The 24,327-nt window shown below is 28.1% G+C and overlaps 1 protein-coding gene across 1 annotated transcript; it reads right to left on the reverse strand.

The window, feature by feature from the left end:
• Positions 1 to 943: 943 nt before the first annotated feature.
• On the reverse strand, positions 944 to 14,016 carry LOC126845313 (uncharacterized). The gene is made up of 5 exons (XM_050583960.1): positions 13,735 to 14,016; positions 5,127 to 5,253; positions 3,317 to 3,464; positions 3,161 to 3,224; positions 944 to 1,111 (listed from the first exon to the last, which is right to left on the reverse strand). Exons 1-5 carry the CDS (start codon positions 13,777 to 13,779, stop codon positions 959 to 961), a joined length of 537 nt encoding a protein of 178 aa, XP_050439917.1. The 5' UTR covers positions 13,780 to 14,016; the 3' UTR covers positions 944 to 958.
• Between the last annotated feature and the right edge of the window lie 10,311 nt (positions 14,017 to 24,327).

Raw genomic sequence — 24,327 nt, forward strand, 5'->3', positions numbered from 1 at the left:
TTTAAATCCTCTTCAAACAATCTATGCAAAGTTGTATAAAACATACACAGAAATTTATGATTTATAGAACTGATTGAAATAAATCTAAAATTGTCAAGAATAATTGTATATTTTTAGAAAAATTTTACCAAAGTAGCAAAGAAATATTATTAAAGCCCCATTTTTAAACGTTTTTGCAATGTTAATCAAATTCGTCAAATGTGTAAGATTCTTAAAACATAATTAAAAATATTATGAAATCAAAAAAAGAAAAAAATGTAGGGAAAAAGTCTAAAAAACAAAAATGTGTGAAATATATTATAAACAATTTATAATAAAACATTTTTATTGAACACAGTCTAAAAAAAATCGATAAAACTATCTTCTTAGCTACTTGTAAAATTAAAATAAATATATAAAATAATTTTTTTTATCCCTAGCTGATATGTTGACGTATAAAAAAAATAGACTTATCAAAGAAAAATTGCATTTACAATTTTTCCAACTGTGTTAAAAAACTCTCAACTACAATGTTTTTTCAAGTGTATTATTTGGAGGAAATTTGGAATTTAAATAACAAGTAGAATTTGTATTAATGTTGTTGTTGCTAAATCGAGATGGATAAAAAGGCAGAAATAGGCTATTTACACAAATTTTACTTATTTGTTATGTTTGCCTCTGTGTTTATTTCGAATCGATCAGAATACAATATATATTTTTTATATTGCCTACAATAGCTGCAATGACCAGAATGACCGAAATGGTTATCTAAGAAACCGTACATCCGACAGTGGCTCATCTGGACTTGTGTGAAATGGTAATGTTTTTTTACCTATTCATATTTTCTAATCACAGACTTCTAAATAATATTTGGGGAGAAACACAAGTGTCAATGTATAAAATGTTATATGCAATAATTGTACTAGTACATTATTGTTTTCGCCGGAAATAGGTTTAGTAAAAAATTATACTCTTCCGCTTACAGCTTGTCCAGCATTCTGTACGCGTCGATTTCCATTTTGATTTCCTGTTGTTTTTGAGCGATTTCCGTTTTCAAAGAACTTATTTTGCCACGGATTTCTTTCACCATCATCTTGTGGTCACGAGTGCGCTTCATCAAAGCAGCCTGGCTCTAGAAAATCATTTATTTTTTATTTTCAATAGGTGTATAAAATACAATTAGATACCATCAAATCCGGGCAGAATTTCTAATTTAAATTTACCAAAAATAAAGCCAGGTCAAGTAAGGTCGGGCCGTAGTGAGGAGAGATCATGTTTGAGGTGGGACAGAGTACAGAGTTATGTTGTTGAGTGTTTAAAATTTAAAAAAAAATATGATTTCAAATTTAATTCAAATAAAAATGTATTCTCCATTATACACCCACGTCTAAGTTCAACTATTTTTTTATTTATTTTTAATATTATTTGTACAATATTTTGTTTTTATTGAATTTTTTGTGTCTGAACCGACAATATCTATTAAACTACTGAACCGATTTGTTTATGTAGATCCTGTAGATCAGAAATTGTAACTGATAGGCCACAGAATTTAATCTCTATTCCACTCGCAAATCAAGAGAAACACCTAAAACATATTTTTTAACTTAAAATCACATTTGTGCGAGAAGTTTATTAGCTACAATAACTGTATCAATGAACGTTGACAATCCAAATAGTATCAAAAACCCTATCCCGCTAGACGAGATGCAACCTTTTTGTTTTATTAATTTTCTAGAGTTTGAGGTCTGAAAATTAGACTGAATGTAGATATTGAATGTGGTTATAATGTATAATATTTCCTAGAAAGTCTGTAGTCAAACTTTTATTAAGGAAAAACCAAAAAAAAATTACTTATTTGTTTTGTGTATTCAGCCCAAAAACATACGCATGTAAAAAATGGGAAAATTACAATTTGATCATAATACATTTTTAAGTTTTTATTGTATGAGTGAATCAACAGTCAACAGATATATAAAAACGCTTCAATGCGAATGTGTAGATGGTAAACAATATGATAAATATTGAGAAAACTCAAACCTCAAGCCCTAAAACTTCACCTAAGAGAAAAGGGACAATAGATAAAGTTCCCACCTCTTCTAGGGGAAAAGGTTTATGAAATTTTTTTGGTCTGAAAATTCTCTATCAATTAAAAATTTAATTTGAATATTTTAAAAAAAATTATAGCGCGCCGTAATTTTAAGTAAAAAATGTTGTAAATTTATTATTTATTTGTATATAGTTGTTTTAATGCACCAAAACTTGTTTTAATTTAAATAAATTATAATTACCATTTCAAATAAAAACTAGTTTGGGACGATATGTAAAACTTTATATTTAAAATAATATTTTATTGACACCAATTAATAGTTTACTTTTTTTTAACAAATTTATCTGAAAACAAATTAAGTTTCATTTAATAATTCAGTTAAGTTATTTAATATTTTTTTAAATACAAATGAAAAGCAAAATAATTATGTGTTTAAATTTTAAAAATAGCACATAAAATCAAATACATTTTTGTTATGAGATAAAGTTATTTTATAGGAATATTTTAATCCTACCAATGTCGATAAAATATTATTTTAAGTTAATTCGCGGTAATCGTTTAAGTTGTAAAGTTAAATACTTTTTGTTTATATGTTTGTTAAATTAATTTCAATTAAACTAAAGTTTTACTTGTACCTAAGTAGAGTTTTTATTAGTAGATTTATTTAATTGCAAATATTCATACGAATTTATTTACATAGGTACCTACTACCCACGTCTGGTTTCAAATAATTTGTTAGTTTTGTTTTTTGTAATTAATAATTATTACATGCATGTGTTATAATATCTAAATAACATATATTAGTATGTATACATATACATGTTTTTTAAACAGATTTACTTTAACATTTATTTTCGACAAACAAAAAAAAATTTCCAAAATATTGATTTCGGTTTGTTCCTTCAATTATTGTTATTATTCTTAATTATATTAATTTTAAAAAATATTATATTATTTTAAATATACATTTAATAATTACTTTGAAACGTTATTTTACCTGTTATATGAAAAGTTTTTTTTGGTTAAATTGTTATTTTATGTATTTAAGTTTTAAAAAAAAATGTTCGGTTTAAAAATGTTTGCCCAGATTTGATTAAGACCATGTGAATAGTGATTGCTAATCTAATTTTATACTTCAACAATTTCGGTTTGTTCTTTTAATTTCTCCATCATGTCTCTTGTCATTTCAGCGTGGTTTCTGAAAACGATAGTGAAAAATAAAAAAACAAAATTAATATTATATCGTTACTCTTATTGTGTTAACAGCTCACAGATGTTAATTTAACTCACATGGCTTCTTCTGTGTCCTGCGAAGCAGCAACGAAATCGGTGTTGCGCTTTTTGTTGATTTTCTTTATCAAGTAATCGTTCCTGGTCTTGCGTTCGTTCACTTTCTTGACCAACACCCCCAAACTTTCATGAGCAGCTTTCAATATGGCTGCAATTTAAAATATATATATATTTTAGAAAAAATTTTATTTTTTATTAAGTCTAAAATATATATTTGGGCTATTTCACCGCACGTTTATGTTCATGGCGAAATTTTCCATTTAGTTTATTCAGGTGACAAAAATTAGTCGATCGAAATCATTAATATACTTAGAAAAAAACAAAAGGTAAAAAAAATACAATTAATATCCATTCATTCACACTCCATATTCAAAATGCATTCAAACCTGTTCGTTCGTAGAGTGGGATATTGCTAGATTTTAAAAATCAAAATCAGGGTTTTTTATTTTGAATCAATTTAACAAAGATTTGGATATTTGATTTTTAAAGTAATTATTATCTTTTTCATGCTACATTATATATAAGACCAGCAAGTTTTTTGTAATAGGTATATCTAGTGTATTATATATAATATAATAAGTACTATGTAAAGTATTGAAATGTAATTTATAGCTAAAAATTATTATCTAAAAAGTGAGAGTATAGTAAAAGAGAAAATGAAGACAATTCATCGGTTGTTAATGGTGTTCTTTGTTTTTTTTTTGTATTATCAATAAACTTGTATTAATTTAATTAACGACTGGATTGTGAAAGTAGACGGATAATTTGTGTACTTCCTTGTAATGCACATAATATTATATTATATATAATAATATGTTATATTGGAAAATGAAGGATGACTTAAAAAAAATTTAAATAAACACCAAGACCTTATTTTTAACATATGCGTTGTACAGTCAAATTTGACCTTTTTTGTGTGTATTTTAATAAATCTATTTTTTATTTTTTTGACTTGGAACCGAATTTGGTCTTAGCATTTTACTAGCGACTTTCGTTATTTTTTTTAAATCGCTTCCAGCGTTGTGAAAAACCCCACCGTTTTTTGTTGTTCTTACTGTGAGTTGTCCGTTAAAATGTTTTTCAGAGAAAAAAAGCTGTTTATTAAAATAAATATAAGAGAGTTTTTTTTATTTTCTATTTACTTTGCTGAATTCATGACTAATGTCTCAGAATAGATGTGGAATTTGTTAAGTGTTTTACAAAAGAAAATAGGAATATTCCGATTTGATTTTTATTTTAATCCACCTTATCACTAATCTCCAGTGAATTCAAATGTGAGGGGAGGGAGAAGAAAGGTAATGGATAATTTAAGGGATATTTTGATAATTTATGATCCAACTTTTAAATAATCATGTACAAGAGATCTTAGAAAACGGGAGTGCCTTATTAATTCCACCCCTAATTTCGTATACCCTTTTTATCTTTCCTCCCCTGCAATTCTATTTCCGGTGTCGCGATGACGCTAATTCAATGATCAGCTGCTATAAGACTTATCCCTCGACTTTAATTCACAGGAAACAATGAATCTCTTTTCGATTCCAAAAATATATAACAGCATTACCTCCTCCTGGGGATTGTTATGTACGGATACTATAGCGTCGAACAACAAATTCAATTTCGTCATCTTTTCAACAAAAGAAATCAGGCCTTATTTAGTTTATCTGAGATCATCACCGTCCAAATCCCATTTAATACGCTGCCCGGTGGACATGACCGCATTTTTATTATTATTTATTAGACATCCTTTTATTAGCTGCTAAATAAAGTTACCGTGGCGTGGCGTTGTAATGAAATCCCTAACACTACTAACCGTCGTTTTCTTTCTTCTTCAACACGGTCACTTCCATCAATTTCTTCACGGCGTCTTTTTCTTTCATTTCAAGCTCGGCCAGTTCGCGTTTGGCTTTGTCACGTCTGAGGCGCAAAGCTCTCATTTCCTATAAAAAAAAAATTACAAAAAAAAAAGATCATTAAATGATACACTTTGCAAACATCGCCGACAACACTCGAGAAGTCCACCCAATTCCTTATTCAAACGTGTGAGCTCATTGCATCCGGTGAACACATTTTTTTTGTAATTTTGTTGACTATAATTTATCTTTCTATTTATCAACAGGCCTTGAGTGGAACAGTTGAAACGGTAATAAGCAATTGTAGAAGGAGTGGCAATAATTGACAAAAAAACTTTAAGCAAAATATATAAATATATACAATGTTGATACTATTATTTAAGATATAAAAATGTATTGGATTTCGATTTTTGATCAGTGAATTGGCTAAAACAACTTTAAAACATTAACACTAACGAAGTGTCTAAATAGTAGTATTGTTAATGTAATAAGAGTCATACATAAGTTGTTGTTTTTACAAAATTTACTTAAAATTTAATGGAAAATATTGCCCATAAGAAACTGAATAACTGCAAAAACAACATAAGTCAATGTGTTTACTTGTAAAAAAAATATATCATACTAATATTTACATATTGTTACGTTAAATAGTCATTGGGTTTTAGTATTTTTTGTGAATTCTGGACTTTAGTCTACACTTCTGATGTTTACTAGTAATAAATGCGTTTTTAAGTATCATTTTGTTTAAGGAAAAAAAGGCGCAAGGTTGTGCAACGATTTTAATAAAATGTCTGCGTTAAACTAACTTAAATTAACAAATGCTGAAAATAGATGAGTGCAAAAAAAATGTTAAATGTAGGAGTAACAATTGTGTTCTAATATACGGTTAGAGTAAAATTTTAGTTTTATGACTTATGTCATTTGCTGAATTGACCGATTTAATTGCACTTAATGAAGGTACTTATTTCATTTTATAACATTGTACCTAAGTGTATTTTTTTTTTACATTTTTTATATAGGTGTCTGATGTTTTTTCAACCATTTACACCAACGCTATCGAAAGACATAAACATGTTTTTATGTTGAAAATATTATATGAATCCTTTAAAAAAAAATGTGTTTGCTATGTGAGTTTTTATTTATATAGTTTTAAATTTTACTGATACTGTATTGACAATTTATTATACCTTTGAGGTATTTTAAAAAGTAATCCGATTATGGGTAAAACGTTTATTCTTTTTATTTCATCGTATTTCAACAACTATTTGTGAAATATATAATAAATAATTTGTGATATAAAAAGTTACAACCATTTATATAATGTCTAAATAAAGAATAAAACAAATTTAATTAAACATTACCTAAAGTTTTAATCGACACAAGTCATAAATTTTAAATTTTGTAAAAAACTTAGGTATTACTTAGGTAAACAGCAATATTTTTTATTATGCACTTTTGCCAGTTTATATATTTTGTTTTTCGGATCATAATTTGATTCATAATTTACAATTTTAAAAAGTCCACCTATTTCATTAAATTAGTACAAAACATAAATGTTGACATTTTGCATAACAAAATAACTTTTAAAATTTAGGTAAAAAAACAAACAAAAATACAACGCAATAATGTAAAAAATTGTAATTCAATAAAAGTAGGTATTGTTTTTTAATGTCGATTTTATCGTTCTGTCAAGACTATGTTATTTGCATTCCATTACTCAGATCAATGTTATAATTTTTAAGTAACTCGGCATGGGAGCAGAGCAAAGCCAACCATAAACAGTAGATAAACATTATATTATTCGAATCAATACTCGCCTGCGACTTGTATGTCGGTGGCGGTATATTTCTACAAGATTCACTACACAAACACTTATACATTCCGGCAATAAACTCACTCGCTTCCTTTTGATAAAAAAATAATAATAACCTAACAATAGGCCCCACACTTAAACTTCCTTTTATATATTAATTTATTAGTGTACCCGTTTTATAGCCGCTGCACACTTCAGCATTCACATCTCCAAGATTAAACGTCATAACTAGTTGGAAATAGTAAGAAACGTTTGTTTGGTAAAAAGAAAAATATAAAAATAATAGTTAACTCAATTTCAGGTATAATAAAGGTATTTTCATGAGTTTACACGAATTTTTTTTCTTTCAGTATTATTTTAGTTCACTAAATTGAGTAGGTATGAACAGCTATTATAATATTATTATTAGTGCAACGCCTAAAAATGCCTTTATTGGTTTTTTAATATACACCCAAAAGGAAAATATAATATATTATATTAAAAAAAACCCACAATGGCATGTCGTTTAGTAGATATTAGGAATTCTTCACGAGGAGACGTCAAGTATACTTTATCGTTTTATAATGGTTTTTTAATAATTCTGTGTTGTATAATACCACATTAATGTTTAATATAACAATAAAGCGTGGATAAACGAAACAACGTTAATTACAATATATTATAACATTACACATTTAAATAACTGTTAATATTTTAGTTACAATATTTAAGGAGGTTTATTAAGGATAAAGCCTGGTTTAAAGCGTACAAATTAAGTTACCGTTAAGAATTTACATTTTTTAATATGCAAACGTTTTCTAGGCATTTAAAAAATATTTTTTTAGTTGGGAATTATGTAAATGCATTTTCAGTTTTACTAATTTTTATTTTGTTGTTATTTAAATTTGTTCAAATAAAAACCTTTTTGAAATTATTACTCACAGCTTTGGTTGAATAAAAATATAATTATTACCTATATTCGAGATTTTATTTTAATACATTCTTTTAATTTGTAGTATAATTATTCAAATTATTATTACAATTACACCCAAGTTTGATTATAGCAATAAATATCACTGTTTTGTCACGTATAAAATTGTAAGATAATTTTACAGGAAATATAGCATGATAAATTTCACAGGAATTAGGGCATGATTAACTTTTTTCATCACACATTCCCAAGATAAAAACATAATTCCATAAAACCTGTATTTATACCAACTTATGAAGTACGACTTGCTTTGTTATCAACAAAATAGAAAAAAAATAAAAATACTAATAATTTAATACTTTGTAAACAGAGAATACTTCAGTTTATCGCGTTAATATAATATAATTAAGTGTATCAAGAGTTTAGGACTACTTGACTTGAAAGGAATATTTTGCTGAATATCTCGTGTGTCTAAAAGTGTTTATAAAAAGAAAAAACCATTGCTTTATCGAGACGAGAACGATTACCTGAAATATTATTGTCAACAAATCGATTTTCAAAAAAAATGTTTATCGTTATTTAAACCGAATTGATCCCAATAAAAAAAACATTAAATTGTACCTGTATTATAAAAAATTTTTTAACTTCCGGTTTATACATTTTTGTACTAACAACTAAAATATATTATAAGTGTCATTCCATGTCAAATCTACAACAATAATATTTTCAGTTCGTTTTGAGTTTTTAAATGTATATTAAAAATAATTTGTCCTTATTGATAAAAAAAAATTACAATAAAGCCGATTGTTAACATTTTCAGCTTATACCACTTGAAAGATTTAAAATGGAAACCTATTTTTTTTTTAAACTTAATATAAGCTTTAGGACATAACGTTTGGTTGGAAAAAAACTACGGTTATAGTTTTTATTCTTAGTAAACTTTTCTAAATAACTAATCAATATTATTTATGAAATAGGTTAACAGGTAATAATGTCAGAATTTTGACCAAAAAAATACAAAATTTGTATAAAAAAAACGACGGTTTTTAAATGACATTCTGTTTATTTTTTATAAATAAGTTAATAGTTTTTGAGGGGAGAAACATAGTGTAAATATGGGTGTAAAACAAAGAAATATTATTAGTTAAAAAACTAACCCTATCTTACTATAGAATTATAATGTCTAAAGGTTTATTCAATTAGGGTAAAAAAAAATGATCTCAACCTTTTCAGTATTGTGATGGAAGAAAAATGCGCGAATATCGTTGGGTATTTTTTTAAAAAACTATTTTTTTTAATTGCATGTGTTCAATTATATAGTTTATTTCTGGATTAATCAATATGATATTATGAATTTAAAAAATAGAAAATTATATTATGTCAATTTCACATAATATCAAATAAAATTAGGTAAAATTTACGTTTATAGTATTAGTAAGTACAGGAAACAAAAAATCAGTATATGCTATACATAATTCTTTAAATTTTTTTTTTAAATTTTAGAATATTGATAACAAGTACAAAACAAAATATCGTATTGATTTCAAATGAAATGACCCTAAAACGAGTATTTTGTAATAATGTAGAGGTCATATTTTGGGTAAACCTAATATTTCCATATTAGACAATTTTACAAATAATAATACTTTACACTGGGCAATTTTCGGTGAATGATAAGCGATGGAAAAATAATATTTTGATTATTATCTCTTCGAGTAACTTATACTTATTGCTGTGAACTAATTTAAAAACATATTTTATCAGTATATAAAACTGACAAAATAAAGACAATTGAATTAATTTTGACTTAACCCGTTACCGTTTGCTGCAATTATTATAAGAACAATAATAATAATACAAATATATAATATTTAGGTTAAAAATACTCTTATAGAACGTTGGTCGATCACTGAAATTATTTACATTTTTTACTAATTATATATAATTTTTTTTCCTAAAACAAAAAAATAGATTAATAAGAATTGTTAAATAGGTACTAGGTAACTACAATGTTTAATCTTGTAAGCCAAAACACAATTCACGGCCAAGACAAGATGTATAATATCGTTCGTGAAATGTATAATGCGACAACTTTTACATAAGGTATTATTGTTTATAGATTTTTCGCATCAGTCGTTAATAATATTACACCTTTTTTATACATAAAAACAAGTGTAGATATTTTTAACTAGTAATATACGATACTATTATTGTACACTACAAAATAATATTGATTTTCGCCTTAACTTTTATGTATAAAAAGGAGAAACTAATTGTATAATACTTTCAAAGCCGTTACCAATGTCAATCTATCCTCTACTGTTATATTTCCGTCTAGTATAAAAGTAGGACTTATCATTTAATTTATAATACATTATGAAATATATTTTATAATGTTATATAAATTTGTATTTGCTATTTAAAGACGGTAAAATTTAGAGGTGACATTGTAATTTTGAAATTAATTTCAATAGTTTTCTTTTTAATTTATTTAAATTAGTTGAAATGAATATTCAATTGTAATTTAGATATAAAACTGTATTCATTATATAAGTTTTTTTTAATTGAAAATTAAACAATGCCCGAGTTCGTCTGGAAAAAATGTGCTGAAACTCATAATTAATAAAAAATATTCAATTTAGGTTATGGTATAAGGTTAGATAACAATAACATGATATCTCTGCGATTTTCCCCTCCCCAAAAAATAATTGTATATTAAAAGAATGATGATATTTAATATTTGAAAACTGTGATTTTTGAAATAATTAAGTAGATAATATTTTATATTTATAATATATCATTGAAAATAAATAATATTCCCAGCAATACAAGTAAACACAAATAAAGACATAAAACAGTTTTATTTCAGTGATTCAAAATAGAACTATCTGAGTTCATTTGAGTTTTCGGCAAACATATAACTGTATAAATTATACGATATTGTTGAAGTCCATACTTATATTTTATTTATATATATATATCGAATTCAGAGAAAATGTATAAAAGATTATTCAGAAAGCAATGCGAACGTTTCCATAATGTTTCCAAGTAGGCATTTTTTGCGGATAAACACTCGTTTTTGAATATCTTTTTAAATGTATGAATTCATTCGAATGTATTTTAGATTTAATATACGTATATTTTAATACAATTTTTTTTACCATAAATATTATCATTCAGATTTCAAAATTCAGAGTTTAACCGAGTAAATTGCGATTTTACAATAAAGGTCCTTTATGCTTTTAAGAAACCCAAACACAAAAACCACCAAAACCAACCACTAAACATATGAATTGTTAAATTTATAGTTTTCTATAAAAAAAAGTAAGACCACAACACTGACAATAATATTGTAGTCTACAAGTATTTTTGTACGGTTGAAAGTTCTAAAAAACAAATATTTTTATTTTTTGGTTTTAATGTGTCTTTGGGTCAACATAATATGATTATGTAGTACAAACAAGTCACAAAAGTGATGGCACAAGTTTGATATATAATAAATGAATTGGTTTAAAAGGAGTTAAGCTAAAAACAAATGTATTGGACAGTTATTTGTGATATAATGTTTAAAAGCATAAACCACCCAAGAAATTAAATAATAGTTATTAATTAAAATTTTTATTAGAAGGGTAAAATAGCAGCCCCCATTTTATAGCACTAAACTTTAAACACGAATATGAAAGATTCCCCATACGTATGGAAGTATATACAAAAACTTTGATAAAACTCTACTTATGTAATACACATTATAGCTTATAGAAATGTATAGTAAATGACATGACGTCTTACAATACCAAATACAAACAATTTTCATCGAAATTCTTATTTTTGGGATGGGGCAAGTCTGCTACTAGTACTTTACACAAGATACAAATGCTGTGGTTTATATATATATATTTTTTTTATGAGTTTTGTGTTGATTCCCAACTGAAAACTCTTTGGATCTCGAATACAGATCTGCCACTATTTGCTCACATTTACGTTTAACGACCTGTGATTTTTACAACTTTGGTAAGATAAAAGTTTTAAATCGCATTTATATAGGCCTAACGGGGAGAGGCAGATGAGAGGTGCTTAAGGGTACTCGGGCGTTCCCCCTTGGCTTATAAACATGCAGCCCTTCCTAAAACTCGCTTAGATAAGTATAATAATATGTAAAAACCGTCCAAAAAGATTTACGGTGGTTGCTGTTCCAGAGTTTTGTAAACGTTATCACAGAGTTTAAAAGAAAATGCAAAAAACTGCTAAGCTCATTTGCGAAAGAAAGTCACAGGAAGAAAAATTGATCCTAAGTACAGATTAGCTTACAAACAAAGCTTTGGTAAGATTTACGGTTTATTCGACATGAGTGTGAAGCCAAATATTTTTTTACTTTAAATCATATTTTTATTCTATTAAAAATCCAATAAAAATTCTGTGACAGTTTTGAATTCATCAGACAAGACAATTTTCAAACCTAATTTTAAATTACTGAATTCACAAGTCACATACACGTTTAAATGTCATAAAACCTAGTTTTAAACAAAAATTAAAAATTCTTCACAAGAAAAATGTGGTGAAAAATCTAATTTAACCGTCTAAAAAAATGGATTCAGTACGTATATTTGTTTTAAAAAATCTTAATTTTGTTTTCAAGTGTGTTTGGATGAAATTATTTAATTTTGATATTATGTAAATATTAACAAAAAAAAATAATAAGTATGGAGTCTTACGGTCTTGCCATAAAGATTAATTTTTTTGGAGATTAATATTTGACCCTAAAAAAATTACTTCACTAAACGGCAAACTTATTTATTTTTTGGAATAGGCATTTAAAAAATGATAACTGACTATTTCTTGAAATAATGGATTTGCGCGTTAAACTATTCTGGCGCTTTATATTTAAAGAGAAAAAGTTTTGAAAACTTCATATTCCGTCAGTGGGGTAAATAATAATACTTTGATTTTAATGTATACTTTTGAATTTTCATTAACTTAAATTTTCTCAGGCACGTTTTCTAAGTGACTGCCAATGTTAAAACTTACAAAACAAAAAACAAACATTTATTGTTTTATTTTAAATTTAAACGCTACACTAAAAATCCCGCATTAAATCTGAATTCGGTGGAAAGAAAAAAAATAGAAAAAGTTTCTATCGAAAATCAAGCTAATACAATTTTTTCTAAACTAAACTATGACTTTTGAAAAACGTCAAACGTTTTATCCTTAAAAGCTGTACTCTATATTTTGGAGGGAAAACAGACAAATTTAATAAAAAATAAATAAATTGGTGATAACAAATTTAAATCTGAGGTGTTTCCTTTTCCAAATTGTCCATTTAATTAGGTACTTATAAGAAACTAATATTAAGAAAACGTAATATCCTCTTTTTTTATTAAGGAGTTAGGTAGGATTATAGCAAAATCTTAATTTGAAGGTTAAACTACGATGTGTCACTATTTTTTTGGCAGTTAATTTATTTCTATCGCTACATTGTTGACAGCTATTCAAAAAAAAATGTTTATCTTATTTTACTGAGCCCACAGCACAAGAAAATGACGTAGTCTATTTTGCACACACTAAATCTTACGATTTAACATTTTGGAAAACCCTTTTAATTTCAAACAGTTGTAACTTTTTAATTAAATTTTGCAAAAAGGATACTTAACGGCGGTTTCCCCTCCAAAACGGTTTGTTTACTTTAGGATTTGACTTAACTATACTCTAAACGCGTTCCCAGTGGTATAACACGTCATTTTATTAACCGATAGGTATTACATCAAACTCTAATGTCACGTTAAACATAATAATATTATATTATAACAAACTAATATCGTTATCTGAAAATTTTTTTTTGTCTTTTTACCTCCGGAATCCTCTTGAGCACGACGTTGACGTCCAAATTTTCCATTTTTTCAGATGCTGTTGTGCAATACTTTGCGGCCGTTTGAATTGTGTCGGATTTATGGGTTGTTTTTTTTTTTTACTAAGGTAAACTGGGGTGGTGGTGGTGTTTTTGGTTTTTTGACGGGCAAGGTAAACGACCCACGTTGTGTACCGGTGTATTACTACAGGCGGCTGCGCTGGCTGCCGGTCGACGGCGTGTACAGGGTAGACAAGCGCGCGCTCAACGTGTACGCCGGACGATTCGCCGTACAGCACTACGGCCTACAAACGAGCGGCACGCACACACACACACACACGGGCAAAACTTTACCGCGCCGTCACCCGCCCCGCGCCCGTCCCTGTGGCCGCCGCCGCCGCTTTTGTTCTCCCCCTCGCACGCATACCGTATACCGCGTATACGGTAAGCATTCGTCAACGTCGGATTTCCCGCGCTATACCGTGCGCCTACACCTCTATAAAACACTGCACACACACACTGCACAATATTAATATAATTACACCGCGGTCCGACGCCCTCGAATTTCCCTATTGTCATATTATGTATTAAATTCTACGGTCGACCCCGAATAATAGCGCGGCGATTATTTAATACAATATTCCCTTTGATTTTTCTCCCCTCCCCTCCCTTCCCCTCCAATCCCCACCCCCGGCGTATTGACATAACAAACGGCAATCTCGGCGGTCCGCCCTCCCGCTCGCCCGCCTACCTGCCTGTTTACCTCTGAAATTCGCCGAAAAATGATTGCGCGCACCGCGGTTTTGAGTTGGTACAAAACCCCCCAAAAAAAAAAATAAAACGAATCGATACTATAATATTATATACACAGTGACTACCTTTATAAGCACAACTGCTAACTGCTTAAAACACTTCTACGGACGAACGGTTTCTCTAACGCTGGAGGTGGCGGTTTTTAAGAAAAGAAAAAAAATAGCCCAATCCGCAAACGCGACAGCTAAGTGTCCCACAAAAACCTGACAGACGAAATGGCTTTTGTTCTTGGCAATGTTTTTTTTACATACATACCGTAGTGTTTATAGCGCAAGTGAGTATAAATTAATTGAAAAAAAAATGTGCCGGGCACGGTTTTCGTTGTTTAACCATATAAAAGGGTCGAATTACCTAAATTTAAATTGCGTTTTTGAAAAACTATTAACAATAAATTGATTAGGTACTTCAATTATGGCCAGGGCCGCACAGAGGCCCAGAATTCAATTATAATAAGGCAAAAGTATAAAAATAAAAACGATCAATATTTATTATTATCATCGACTGATTAGTCTGTGTTCCTGGTAAATAACTGGAAGACGACGTAAGATTATATAACATTAATGTTATTTTTAGAACTCAAATAGCACTCGATACACTTCATTGATAAATTCTTATTTTTCCCAAACGGAAGTTACTATATTATTTTGTCATTGCACTGCTTTTGTTGGTCAACATATAATTTAGTTTTTTTCGTTCAATTTTATTATTTCTTCATAGTTTTTTATGCAATAAATAATCTTAAGATTTTTATTATATTTTTTAATTCTTTGCGTCATTTTTAGACATTTTTTTTTGTGAATAATATTTCTTAGAATGCATTAAAATTTAATATTTTAACACATTATTCTGATCACAAAACAAAAAAAATGTCGCCTGCCAATCTGCCTATTTATATTTTATTACTTTTGAAAATGTATGTGTTGCATTGTGACGAATAACGACGGTTGACAATCAAAGTTTTTGAATTATGAGTTTTAAACATGTTTGATTTTTTTACTGTCATTCAAGTAGATTGATGACTCAAGTAGACTCATGAGTGATAGTGTATGTAATTGATTGATATCTCAAAACTAATAATAATGGATCAAAACTAATAGTACACGCTATAGCAATAAAAGCATCGTTGAAAATTACTTGAAAAACTGTTGGAATTATTAAAATTAATATAACCAAACAGCAGCACATAAAACTACAGCTGAACAAGTGGAAATCATCAGTCATCAATCAAACTGGCGACCCAGCTGATTGTCATTTCTTTAAGTGTTAGATAGTTGGATGCTTCAATTAAGGTGGTCTCTGTTCTGACCGACTAAGAAATAAACTACATACACATTTGACTACATAAAGGACAAATTACGGGAAAAGTTGAACTTAATTTTTTTTAAAAATGTATTAGTTTTACAAAATATTATAGTCGCCCTGAAAAGTTATGTACTCAAAGTACTAATAACTTAACTGAAAGTAGTTATAAAAAAAAAAAAACGTTTCAATAATGCTCTTAAAATTGTATTTTTAGTATTATGGAGAATAAAAAGCGGGTAGTCTATCCTGTCCTAATTAAAAGAATTGAAAAAAATGGGTGGTTTTAAGGGGTTTTATATAGGCAATATCTAAGACAAAATTAGTTATAGGAAATGTTGACGAAGTCTATTCATTTTCTTCTTCTACCACGTCAATCCATCTTTTTCTGGGTCTTCCTTTTGGTCTTCTTTGGTTCTGATTTCCATTCCAAAGCATTCTAACTGTTTCATTGTCTCCTTTCCTCATTATGTGGTCTAGCCATTGTATCCGTTGGCCCTTAACAAAGCTTGTTTCTGGTGACAGTGCAACTCTTTGATATATCTCCTTTGACAGTTCCCTACAGTATTCATCGCTGATGGGTCCACATATTTTCCTCCAAACTTTGTTTAAAGTTCAACCAAATCAATACCTACCCGACCCGAATGTTTGCCTTGAGTGTTGTAGACCGAAATAATGACTCTTCTTTGAACATCTATCAAAGCCTGTTCAGGGGTCATAATTTGACTACTGTACAGACTTTGAGATAGTACATTTTCTAAGAAGGCCGTGGTTTAATTAGAAAAGTTTTAACCTGAACGTAGTATAATGAATTAATATTGTACATTCTACGTGCAAAGTTTTATTAAACATCGTCGGATGTCTGTTTGTTGAAATGTTTAGTATTAAACATAATTGCGAATTGTCCACACTAAGTGTACTCTACATCAATACTTATAAAGTGGTTTGGCAAAGGATATTTTTTGCAAAAATTTTGGTCTTAATCTTAAATATATGTGTAGGTATATTTATCCGTACAACAGCGGCCATAATAACGTTTTTAAATATTTTTGTGGCCTAAACACAACCACGCAAAACATTAATAAGATTTAAAAAAAAAAAAAAAATTTATTTTCCTAGGGTTTCTTTAAGACGGGAACTTAGCTATACCCACTCGAAAAGTTGCTTAAAATCGTTATCTGAATTTCATATAAAATGTTATTTTACAATACATCTAAACCCACTACATTACTGGACAAGTTTATACTGTGCTTGGTATACACTGTATTGGTTTAGACTGTACTTGGTTTGAACTTACTAACCACAGCCCCCCACTAATATCCCAATGTACTGTCTTTTTTTATTAGCTGACGTTTATCGATAATATACTTAATTATCTAACGAATATTCCATTCAATAAAATCAAACTAAAAAAAAAACCCCATCATTACTAAAATACCTTCTCAGCTCCTTAATTTGAAAAACACCTCTGAACAACTATACTTTCCTCTTGTGTTTTTTTTTTTATGATAAATTAACAATCTTAAACGTTTTGACTTTTGAAAAACTTCATATCCGAACATAATATATTAGGAAATGTTATTGCATATAAATATTTTTATAAAAAAACTACACGATAAACTTTTAACTGCAAACTTTGGAAATAGTTTTCAAATAATTTTTAACTAGACTAAGTTACTTTGTTCGGTTAAATTCATTTTCAAGATAACGGCGATGAATTTAAATGAAATTAATAAAAACACGTTTTGGACATTTTATACGTTTTCAGTGTTTCCTATACATTTTTTTAAAATACTTTAAATAGTCAATTCTGTATTTATGTATACATGTATATAATATGTATATCGATCCTTTGCCAATACATTCATGACGAAAAAAAACCACGCCCTTTATTGGACAATGTGTTTTTAACATTAATAATCGTGCGTTTTTGAACGACGTCCAAGTTTCTGCTAATAATTTATTTATTAATAGTAAAAAAAAAAAAAGAAGGTTAACCGGGTTATTGGTCGAAAAATATTTACTCATGATAAAAGTAAACAAGCCTATACAACAATATGCGACAGCGAAAGACAATATATTATTTTTTAGCTAACAACCTATTGTGATAATAATGATAACAACCCTTTTAAATAATAATAATGTCGTACCCTTCGAAGAAAACCACTATGGTGGCCGGGGGGGTGGGTCTCAGTGGACACGTGCCCCGCTCTCCGTGCCCACCTTTCTAATGATAATATTCATAATTCACACAGTTGGCTTAGACACAATGTTTCACCCTTTCTGTGGTAAAGTTGTAAATAATTTAGTGGACTTTGGGTTCCTTGAAAGCGACCATACTCTATGAAAACTTTTTAAAAAACAACAATTTTTGGCCCACTAAAGTACCTTTGTGGGTACGATATTTGATTTATAGGCCGAGGCCTATAGATCTATATTTCCACGGTATTCTATTCATATTGCAAGTCCGTCGACTGTTGATTTTAGTACCAAACGAGCGGTTTACCGAGAACAAGATAAGTTTCCAAAACTTTGATGATCGAATCATCGTTATTCGCCGAATTGAGGTATTTTACCGAAATAGCGTTTGGTCGTTTCCCGAAGGAGTTTTGACCGTAATACATTTATTGATAATTACCTTTAGAAGCATAAGAGCCAGGGCCACTTCCCCTGTGTATACAAAATGTATACAAAATTTCTTAGAATAAGATACTGAATTCGAATAGATTATAATAATCTATTCGATATATAATCGGATTATTCATGAAAAGGGTGTAGTCCAAAAAGGTAAACTTTTGGGAAATTAAAAGTAACTGTTTTTCACGTAGTTACAATTTTACTTGAAAAAAATTATAAAAAATGTTTTTAATTCTTATGCACTAAAAACTTAGTTACATTTTTCAAATTTGTTTTTTAACCAACAGTAAAAGCAGTTTTAATTGACCCTTTTCATAAACAAATGAGTTACTTAACTCCTTTTATGAATAAAATTACTAAATCATAAACGGGATGGTGTGCAATAGAGCGATGTAAACCATAAATACATTACTAATTATAATATATTTTATTGTGCATTTTAAAATAAATAAATCATCAATAAGAACTTTTTTTCTGACTTCACAGTTTAATTTAATTTAACTAAATGTATGATCATAAGAATTTAACTACTTTTAAAAGTAATCTGTCTTTAGCCACAAAACATATTTATTCATAAAAGTAATTTTGAACAAAATTGTGACTCATCACTTTTTATAAAATATAAAGATTTACTTCTTTAAAAGTAATTTTATAATTTTTTGTTTTCGAAAACATTTTAGATGCTATATGCGGAGCTAAGAATGTATTATTTACACAATGATGGGTTTTTATTTTTGTGTAGCAACTCTTTTGACCAGGAATCTGATTACTATTGCACTAGAAATAGTGCTCACCCTCCCCTTCAAAATTGTGAAAAACACCCAAAAAATTCACATATTTTTCAACTTAAAAGTACGGCGCTCTATAATTGTTTAAAAATAGTTGAATTAGTTCGAAATTTCTATAGAACATTCTTTAAGTACTAGATCGATAATTTTTTACGAGCCAAACAAAAATATCATAAAGCAATAAATCCAGAAGGGGTAGACATTTTTCCTTATTTTGCTTTATTAGATAAAGTTTTAGGGCTTAAGTTCTGAAAATTAGACCGAAGATACATTTAGAGTAGGGCTATAACGTATTGTGAAATTTTATCAAAAATCTGTTGTCAAACTTTTATTAAGGAAAAATTACACTTTGACCTAGGTTGCTATAACGTCATGTGAGTCAATCGACAATCACATCTCCCCTCTATGCCTCTCGACCCTACTGAATCGGTTTTTTATTTATATTATTTTACAATATTATAAAACTACCAAATACTTATCTTTTCCAGTATTTCTCAAAGGACGTCGTGCCTGGACCGACTTTAAATGAGTTAAAAAAGCGCTCAAAGTTCAGGACTTGGACAATAGTGTAGTAATAAATGTTATGGAAAATCGGTAGAACAGTTTTCGATGGAAAAACCTTTTTTTACGATGAAATTGTCGTTTTTTTTTTTATTATTTACACAAAAATATGAATAATTCAAGGGTTTTTTTTTTGCAATCAAGTAATAGCTTTAATGTATTTTCCAGGTGTAATCCGCAAGTATTTCTTGGTAAACTTGTTATTTGAAGAAATCAAAAAAACGTTTTTTTTTTAAAATAATTTGAAGTATTCAATTTTTTTTTTCCAATGAAAAACCGTTTTTATTTTATTTTACAACACTGAGTAAGCAAATAGCAAGAATACAATAACTGGCATATTATTCAAAAATAATTTTTATACTTGATGTTGTAATAGAAAATTTATTTTCAACCGCCTAAATTTGTTTAAAGAAAATAACATACTAAGAAAATATTTGAAAAAAATTCGTTTTTAAATACTGTAAAATAAAAATATACCATAAACTACTTGTAGAATCAACTTTGCAATTGTTTCTTATTCGGTCTTAACTCGAATGCAATAAACATGAACAAAATTACAGATTTTTATTTAAATTAAAAAACAACAACGAATTTTCACTCTTAAAAAAACACTTTCTCAAAAGTGCCTCAGCCGATTTTTCCGCAAAATTTATTTCAACACTTATTTTCCTAATCTAACCGATAAATAAAATTCGAGTGCTATTTTAGTTAATTTAAAGTTGGTTTCATGTGTGTAAAAATAAAAAAGGGTAATTTTTATAGAAGTTTAAAATTAATTACCTACTTTTAAGAAATTGTAGCAAAAAGTGGCATCGATTTTTGATATTTCAATGAACGTTGTGCTTAAATATATTTAATTTCATTGTTTTGTTCACTTCATTGTTGTATTTCTAAAAAAAAAATGAAACAGTTATTCTAAAATCGACCACCACGATAACCTCGAAATAAGGCCGATGAGCTCAAATATATTATTCTAATTAAAATCCTATCGTTTTAAGTAGGCGTAATTTTTTGTCAAGCTTTCAGGTCTACATTGGTTTCTTGTAGGAACCAGATGGAGAACGTTAAATGTAACACCCTGTAGTTGTATTCTAGTTTAACAAGATAATTCGTATGTATGTATATATATATATATATATATATATATTGTGTGTGATTGTGGGGTTGGTCCCTTCTGTGAAACGGTAATTACAAGAGGGTCGGGAAAAGGGAAAACTCCCTTGAGAAGTAGGTACAACAGCTTTATCGTGGAGGGTTGCCGTAGCACTCGACCGCCCTAATTGGGGGGTTCATTGTTCGAATCCGGGTCGACTACCTATCAGATTTATGGTTATATATATTTAAAACACGTTATTCGCTTAAAAGTATACATCAATTATTTAACTTTGGTCGACGGGGCCCGAGTGACCGCCGGTCTGGAAATGGAAACAATATAGATGGCGTGAATATATTATATTATTACTCAGGCCATCTGGAAAATTCCCAGAGATGATCAGTTTAATTTAAGACAGTCAATTTCTCCGAAATTATCTGTCCATATTTTAGTGTTTATGAAAAAAAAACTGTTTATTTCATGTTATTTTACATTGTTATAAAATAACCGAATATTAATTATTATTATTGATATTTATCTTTTTAGTATTTTCCAGAGCTCTATCGAATTTTCAAGGCATGTATACATTATTTAACATTATAAATTGAGAATTATTTGCTCAACATTTTCCCACTAGTTTTGAGTAAGTACTTTTTAAGTCATTAGAGTTAAACAATTTAGGATGGGCGTGGGAGTGCGGTTGTGTAACGGTGCAAATAATATAGAAAATAATGATAATACACTACCTTTCCTCCTGTAGATTATGTATACATATAATATATATACATGGCAATCAGAGAATTAATTAACTAGTCAAGTTATTTTAATTCTAGCAATTGTTAATCATAAACAAGTATATAAAAAAAAAATTCAGCTAGAAAATTAAAATGTATTTATATTCAGACAAAGATAGAAATAATAATTTTTAACGATATTAAAAAAATAATAAATATAATAATTTTTTAATGCATTTCAGGATAAAAGTATTAAAAATAAAATTTCAATTACTAAAATTCAATTACTTTTCAATTAATCTTCTTTAAAAAGATTCTGTAACTCTACAGAAGTGTTAAATTCTTCAAAAATACCCAAACATTTTAAACTGTTAAAGGTATGTTTTACGTTAAAAGTTTTAAAACCAATTATAATTATATAGTATTTATTTTCAGAATCTGGTATTCATAATGCACAGTTTTAAATAGTCCATCTTTAACTATATATCAATATAGCAATAAGAAAAATATTTAGCTAATGTTTATTCGCAAGGAACATAAATTTACTGTATAAAAATAAGATCAAAAAATATAAACGTTACAGGCAACAGAAGTTTTTTAATTGAATTAGTAATAAATGCCAGACCTGTAGACTAGAACGTCCGGAATACTTGACAATAAGTTAGTATAACCGAAAAAACTATTAAACATAACATAATTAGAAGTAATTAATAATAAACAATCGTACTATGTTTTACATATTTCAACGAAAAATTATTCATAATAATAATAATACACATTGACTTGGGTTGTTTTTGTAGCGATTCCTATTTCTTATGGTCGATATTATATTTTTCAATACATTTGGGTGTGATAAGCTTTAAAATGAAATGAATATGTACAATAGTAATGTAGCTATTGCATTAACAGGGTAGTTACTTATATAACTATCAAATTTGACAAAAAGTAATTTATGGGAAAACAATACTTTAGCAACGACTGAAAATTCAATATGAAACGTTATATTACTGTTATGCAACCTGTAACTTCACTTTGTACTTAGAAACGTTATAGTTCTATGGTTCGTCGAATCTCTTATATTGGTCGGGTTTCGCAATCCGCTGTTATGTAACTTAAATATGTACTTTACTATCCCTCTGACAAAAACTTTATTAATTAGAATTGTTACATAACACACTTGGGCGATACAGTTTAATATACCTACTACTAATTAGATTCCTTACTAGGAAGAAAACCGTCAAGCAACTATTGTGGCTTAATTAAATGTGTCTTATATTCCTCTATCAAACGGTAGCGTTGAAAATCAAATATATTATGTATATCAAACAATATTTTACAAATAGAATTTTTAGTGCAAATCGCTTTTGCCACCTTTCTCCCGTAAACGACCAATCGTTTTATATTTAATTACTCCATTGTGCTTTTAAAATATATTCGGCTTTTAACAATTACCTTTTGGAACTACCTGAAATTAAGGTAACATTTTTTCACTAAATTTTTAAGGATAATTTGTTTTATCTTTAAATATTATACCTACATACTTTTATTAGAGACTTTATCATTGATATATACAATAAACTAGATTGCTAAGTGTACATACTGCCAATAGACATAGTTGAAGTTAACATTTTTCGCCGTCTTTGTAGGAATTAGAACCTTATCACATGAAAATATGTTAGTAGCAATTACAAGTTAAAACACAGAATAACATATATTTATAAATTATTTTATACACACATCAATTCCATAAAAATGATAATTCTTTTCTCTAGATGACAATCTAGTTTATAATGTATATATATGTGGTTGTAATTAACATAATTCTGTATTGGAGCTGATAAGAGATATTGATAAGATAAGAGAATCGCCTGATAAGAGATTAAAAAACGAAAACTATTATCCAAAATACTGATTTGATCTTTTTAAATGCTAAAATAAAATTTCAGTATTTTTCAATATTTTTAGGTTCTTTTTTTTTGTGTGAATGCATATAGGTGGTTATCGTTTAAGTGGGTTTACATTCTTAAATTTAAACATCTTGGTTGGAATATTAAATAAAATCAAAAGTAAATCGGCAGTTTCAGGTCGTTATGTAAGTGTATTTCTCAAAAAAACTAAGTACTAAATTCTACAAGGAATTACTACTCCAATCAGCTGAACCAGAATCAAGGTACGTGGAAAATAACTAATAGTGTAATAATGAGATTAAATGAAATTAAAATAGTTTAGGATTCATCCGCACACAGTCGAGTATCACATCAATAAATATCCTATCTATCGTTTTTCTTTCTTTTTATTATTACATTATCTTCTGGAATTGCTTGACCTTCGGCGTAATCTTGTTATAAATATAATATATACTGTATTAATTTAGCTTCTCTAACTAAATTCTCCACCCATTTCTTAAAGTGTAAAGTATGGGCAATTTTTCTTTATTTTAATCCAAATGTACACCGGGTGACGTAATAACGACGTTTGGTATTTATTATTTTTAATACTCCTTTTTTTTAGTTATTGATTATAAATACTGTTACACTAATTATATCATGTATGATCAATGCTAATACCGACTTAACGAGTTATCACACATTTATTATGCTTAAGGTAAGTGTTATTATTTAAACGATTTCACATTGATAACAAAGCATTAAAGTGACTACAGCATTCAACT

This window comes from Adelges cooleyi, unplaced genomic scaffold, assembly GCF_023614345.1.
Source record: "Adelges cooleyi isolate 19-005CV unplaced genomic scaffold, UGA_ACOO_1.1 ACOO_flye_CR_arks_rails_tigmint_CR_PRNA_746, whole genome shotgun sequence".
Lineage (NCBI taxonomy): Eukaryota > Metazoa > Arthropoda > Insecta > Hemiptera > Adelgidae > Adelges > Adelges cooleyi.